The 6000-nt window shown below is 66.2% G+C and overlaps 1 protein-coding gene across 1 annotated transcript in view; it reads left to right on the top strand.

Moving 5' to 3' along the window:
• The window catches only part of NOL4L (nucleolar protein 4 like), a 130200-nt gene continuing 127329 nt past the window's right edge, over positions 3130 to 6000 (top strand). Inside the window, exon 1 of the mRNA XM_021077429.1 lies at positions 3130 to 3465. Coding sequence (XP_020933088.1) covers positions 3145 to 3465 — 321 coding nt within the window. The 5' untranslated portion in view covers positions 3130 to 3144. The remainder of the gene's footprint in view (positions 3466 to 6000) is intronic.

The raw sequence follows: 6000 nt of genomic DNA, 5'->3' as shown, positions 1-6000 counted from the left end.
GGGGATCCCATGACTCTATTTCCAGCACCCAGGGCATAATGGCTGCTCAAGAACTGTTTGTTGACTGAATGAAACACAAAAAGTACTAACCAAATTCATCTTTCTCCTTGAAGATTTGCAGCTTCTATGGGAGTGCAAATGGTATTCACTGAGCACCTGTTATATATAGGCGCTCTCGCATACATTACTCTGCTGAACCTTTACATCCATGACACTCTGTCCATTATCCAGATGATCCAGCTGGGGTTCAGTGACCTGCCAGAGATCACCAGCAAAGGGTGGACTGATGGGTTCATTCAATTAGGAAGCGCCAACTGGGATCTGTGGGCATGAAGAATGCCATGGCAAATGGTAGTCAGGATTCAACCTCTACCTGGAAGCCTATGTTCTTTCCCTTGTACTACACCTGCTGCCACACAAGAACTCAGCCCAAGATCAACAACCAGGTTTTTACGTTCTAAAAGTCACGAAAAGACCCAGAATGCATGGAGGTGGTCTGGCTTAGTGGTTATTGAAGTGTGCCTTGGAACTAGATAGAGATACCAGTTCTTTATTTATTTATTTATTTATTTTTTTGGCTTTTTAGGGCTGCACCCATGGCAAATGGAGATTCCCAGGCTAGGGGTCTAATCAGAGCTGTAGCCGCCGGCCTACACCACAGCCACAGCAACACTGAATCCGAGCTGTGTCTCGACCTACACCACAGCTCACAGCAACGCCGGATCCTTAACCCACTCAGCAAGGCCAGGGATTGAACCTGTGTCCTCATGGATGTTAGTCAGATTCGTTTCCGCTGTGCCAGGATGGGAACTCTAAAATACCAATTCAAAAGGACAGCCCCACCGCCTAGGCTCCAGGGCACGCTTGCTGAAAGTGATCATTAGCGTTGTTAGGCTAGAGCACCTTTGTTCTCGGGAGGGGAGTCAGCAGTGGGGTTAAGTGTTAAGGGATGTATTGGAAAAGTCAGGGCAGGGGCTTCCAAATCATGCAGCAGCCTCCCTCCTCTCCCAGGGTGGGGGCGGCTATGCGGCCTTTGGGTAGTGCCTTGCCCTCTCTGAGCTCAAGTGGTCATCTCTGAAAAATGGGCATGCCAGCATGGAACCAAAAAGAACTCTTAGGAAGATAAAGAGGAAAAATGACTGTGGAGTTGTTGGTATATATAAAGTAACATGGAAATGTAAATTATCTAAAAATAAATCTATGTGAAATGCAGAGAGAGGTTGGGACTTGGAAGACCTCTTGGGTTCTTTCAGCAGTTATTGGCACCTACTGTGTGCCAGGTGCTGTGCTAGGGCCTGGGATACAGGGATGAGTCAGATATGGGCCCTGTGCATCTGGAGCTCCTAGTCTACTGGGGGAAGTAAGCCAGCCACATACAGTGAGGGGGATCCCTCCCAGCGGGAGGCCAGGGGGGAGATTTCATGTGTGATGTGGTGGCAGGAGCCAGACAGACCCGAGCCAGAGCCAGACAGACCAGAACCAGAGCCCTCCTCTCTTCCCTGCATGACCTTGGCCAGGTCAGGTCACCTCTCCAAGCCCCAGGCCTTCATCTGTAAAATAGGCCAGTCCTCTCTGCCTCTCAGAGTTGCCAGGACCTGGGACTCTCTAGGAACCAGGGTGGGGGACCTTGGGATGAAGGTAGCTAGTAGTCCCTAGGCGGAAAATGGTCCTGCACTGGCCACAATCTGGGACTCAGTCTTGGGTGGTGACTTGCCTGCAGGAGTGGCCTGGGGACCTTTGGGAGGGACTCTAGGGAACAGCAGGAAAAGAAGTTCAGCAATTTCTCAGACCCGTTAAGAAAGGAGGGCAGAAATGCTGGGGAATTGGCCTATGCCTTTATTTATGTTAGTAATCTCCTTAAGGGGGAGGGGGCTGGCTCTACCCAAGGTCAGTCCTGCCCAGGGAGGAGGGTGATGGCAGGTCCACCTGAGCTTACTCAGTCAGCGAGTCTAGGTCACGGTGCACCTGGGGAAGGCAGGGTGTATAAGGATGAATTTGTGGTGGGTTGAGCACTGCCCCAAGCCTTGACATGGCTGGCCTGAGTGAGGCCACCGGTCAATGTTGATGACTTCCCTGGGGCTCGGGGCTGTCCCAGAGCAGTGGCGATGGCAGAAGCAAGGATAGCCAAACTTGGGAGAATTCGAGGTGAGGCGGGAGGAAGTTTGGGGCTCCCAGAAGGGTGGTGATTTGGGGTTCCCCAGGGGAACACTGCTCCTCTGGCGCCGGGCTCACACTTGGAGAGGTCAGGCCAGTCGCCGGGAAGAAGGGAAGGGGCCCTGCCCTGTACCACCCGCGCCCGGCTAAAATCGGGCGGGGGCCCCCCGGGGAGGCAGGAACCCTAGTGGCCGGGCGGGGTCTGCGCCCTACTCCCTGCGAGACCGCCCGGTCCCGGCGGAGCGCGGCCTGCGAGGCTCGGGGCCAGGCCCGGCCAGAGGGAACTCGGTCCCTGGGCTGGGCACCGCGCGCCTGCGGCTCCCGCCCTCCCGGGCGGCTGCGGGCGCGGCGGCCCCCGCGCCCCCAGGGGCCGGGCCGGGGCGGGGGCTGGGCCCCGCGGGCGGGCGCGAGAAGCAGGGGGGGGGGGTTGGCGGCGAAGGCTGCGACGCTCTAACAGGTGGGATCCCGCGGCGTGGTGGAGGCGGGCGCGGGAGGAGGAGGAGGAGGAGGAGGAGGAAGAGCAGCGGCAGCGGGAGCTTGAGCAGGAGCAGGATGAGCCGCGCGAGCTGACAGCCGCCGCCGCCGCCGCCCGCGCCCAGGCTCGGTCTCGCTCCCCGCGCCCGGGGCCGCTCCCCGCCTCCCGCCTCCCCCGGCCGCCCGCGGGGCGGCCCGCCCCCTCTGCACCTCCGGGCCCGGAGCTGCCTCCATCGCTCCTGCATCCCGGCCGGGGGGGAGGAGGAGGCGGAGCAGGAGGCGAGCCGGAGCCGCCGCCGCCAACGCCGCCGCCGCCGCCCGAGCAGGACAGAGCGCGCCGCAGCCCCGCGCGTCCGGCCGCCGCCCGTGCCCATCAAGCAGCCGCGCCGGAGCCACACCGCGGGACAGCCCGAGCCGCGGCGCGCCCCGGCTCGGCCCGGCCCAGCCCAGCCCAGTCCCGGCACCGGGCGGCCCGGCGGCCGGCCCGCCCCCGAGGGCGCCGGGCGCGGCGGGAGGATGCCGAAGCCGACGCTGCTGCTGCGCGGGGGCTGGGAGCGCGAGCGCAGCCCCGGGGACTCGGAGCTGGGCCGCCAGTTCCGGGACTGGTGCCTGCGCACCTACGGCGACTCGGCCAAAACCAAGACGGTGACACGCAGCAAATACCAGCGGATCGCCGAGGTCCTGCAGGGCGGCGGCGGGACCGGCGCGGGCAGCGGCCCGGCAGCCGGCGAGAAAGGCAAGTTCCAGTTCTGGGTGCGCTCCAAGGGCTTCCGCCTGGGCAGCGGCCGGGAACCCAAGATGGGCCAAGTGGTGTATGTGCCGGTCAAGACGGGCTCGGTGAGTGCGCGCGCGGCGGCCACGGGCCGGTCCCGCCGCGGGGCTCGGGGCGGGCGGGGGCGGGGTGGGGGTGTGGATGTGTGTCCGAACGTGTGTCCCTGAGGTTGTCCGTGGGTCTCGTCCTCCCGAGGCGCACGCGTCCCTGCTCACCCGCCCGCCCCAGCCCGCCCGGGCAGCGCTCCGGGTTCGGGGCGTCCCTGCCCCCCTCTGCGCCGCTGCCGGGGCCGTGGCGGTGCCGGGCGGGCTGTCCCGGGCTGCTCACCCCAGCATGTTCCGTCCTCCCGTCCCCTCCCCCCGCCAGCAGGCGGCTGCTCCGAAGCCCGAGCCTCCCCCCGCCCGCCCCGGGGCTGCCTGTCCCGGGCGCCTCGCGCTCCCGCCCCCGGGCCGGCTGGGCGGTGTGTGTCTGTGTGTGTTGTGTGTGTGTGTGTGTGTGTGTGTGTGGAGGGTGGTGCCGCGGTGGGGGGGGCAGGGGCGGCCACGGGACGGGGAGTCCGCTCGGCTTCCCAGCGCCAGGGGAGGGGGCCCGCAGGGGCACAGTCTCTCCGACCCCACCCGGGGCTGGCCCGGGGAGGGGCAGCCCGAGCCGCAGCCTGGCGCAGGAGCAGCCTCCCGCGGGTGGGTGGGGCGCCCCCTCCGCCCCCCGGGCCCCTAGCTCCCCCCTCCCTGGGACGGGGGCGGCCTGACCTATCCATCCCCTCCCCTCCCCCGTCCCCGGGGCCGGCCCGGTCCGGGCGGGGTGGCGTGGGGGAGGGGGCGGGGAACCGCAGCCGCCGAGAGGGAGGAGGCGGGCGGCCGGGCGGGGGCGTCCCCTCCGGCCCGGGGCGCCCTGGAGAGGGCGTGCGGCGCGGGCCCCGCGGCTCCCCCGCCGGGACCTCATTGTTCTGCAGCGGGTGGGGGCTGGGGGGGCGGCTGCTCCCGGGGCGCTGCTGAGCTTTGAACTTTCCGTCGCGGAGACCCTCCATTAGTGCGTTCAGCCCCCGGCCCGGCCGGGCCGGGCCAGCCTCCCTCCCTGCCCCCCTCGCTCCCTCCCCGGCCTCGCCCGGCCCGAGCAAGCGAGCGGGGCCGCCCCGCGCCGGCCTCCCTCCCTCCCTCGCTCCCTCGCTCCCCCCTCCGTGCTCCTCCCCCGTCCGGCCCGCCCGCCCCGCGCTCAGCCCAGTCCCCGGCCGGAGCGGGCTCTTCACACACAATTGATTCGGTCGTTACGAAAAGTGCACTTGTCCCCTCCCCCTCCCCCTCCGGCGGCCGCCCGGGCCGGGCCCGCGGGGTGAGGGGGCCGCCAGGGAGGGAGGCGGGAGCCGGGGAGCGGATCCAGAGGCGCCTCCCCCCGCGCCCAGGGACGGGGCTGCAGGCCGCGGGGAGTGGGGAGCCGCGAGCGCGGAGGGCGGGCGGCCCATCTGCGAGGAGCGCTGATAACCGCGCCGCTGCCGCTGCGGCCGCCAGCAGCCCATCTGCGCCGCTGCCGCCTCCGGCCGGACCGGGAGCTGGGGGCCGGGCCGAGGGGCGCGCCGGGGCTGGATTCCCAGAGGGGGCAGCTGGGGCAATGTCCCACCCCGCTCGAGTCAGGGACCTCCCAGCCTAAATCAGTGCTCTCCGCCAAACCAGGGGAGTCTGGGTCATTGTCCCCTCCTCCGATCGAGTCGGGGACCCCTCCCCCCAGCCCAAATCAGTGCCCACTTTCCCACACTGGGAGTAGGGGTCATTGCCTCTCCCCAGCCTAGGTCAGTCCTCCCCACTCTGCCAGTTCCCTACCCTCCTCGCTTCTCCCCCATCTTGGGCTAGAGTCTCCAGCCTAAGTGTGCTTTTTCCGAGGTCAGTGACCCACCAGATGGTTGGCTGAGTCCTCGCCCCCTACCCTGGGTCATTGCCTTCAGCCATCCAGGCTTCCCAGGTCTGTTAGTGCCCTCCACCCCCACCCCATTCTGGTTACCCCTCCCCCGGTAGCTGGGAGGCTTGGCCCAACCTTCCTCATCTGAGGCAGAAGCCCCCACTCCACCCACTCCTGCAGTTTGGGGACAGGTGACCCTCAGACAGGGCAGCTAGCTCACTGCTTCTCTGTGCAGGTTGACCTCTCCCCTAGGGAGTAGGCATCATGGGGCCATCAGTCCCCTTACCCCCTTAGCCACACAGCTGTCAAGGCGGAGCAAGTGCACGCACGCCCATTCAGGCCACATGCAGAAATTGGGTGCTAGGCCTGGCTCCAGGTCCTGCCAGCCTTCAGTTCCTTCGTGAGGCCCACACTGACCCGCCTTGCCTGGCAGCAGGGGCCTTGAAAGACTCCACCCCTGCTCCCAGACCAATAATAAGCCCTCTCAAGGGACCACCTGCCTGGGAGGCAGAGAAAGGGAACCCAGGCCTCCCTGCCCAGGCTACCAGGGGGACGACAAACACAACAGACGGGCCCTCCTGCAACAGCCCGCCCCTTAAGCTACCCACACCCACCTGCCTGGCCCGCTGGTCCCCAGAGAGCCCTTTAGTTACCTGCCACTTGCCCAGCCAAGCGGAGCCGGCTGCAGAGATGCCCTTAGTCCTGCCACC

The sequence above is a fragment of the Sus scrofa genome, chromosome 17, assembly GCF_000003025.6.
Source record: "Sus scrofa isolate TJ Tabasco breed Duroc chromosome 17, Sscrofa11.1, whole genome shotgun sequence".
In the NCBI taxonomy this organism is placed as follows: Eukaryota; Metazoa; Chordata; class Mammalia; order Artiodactyla; family Suidae; genus Sus; species Sus scrofa.
The sequence above is the reverse complement of the archived record's forward strand: the minus strand, read 5'-3'. Positions and strand labels throughout refer to the sequence as shown.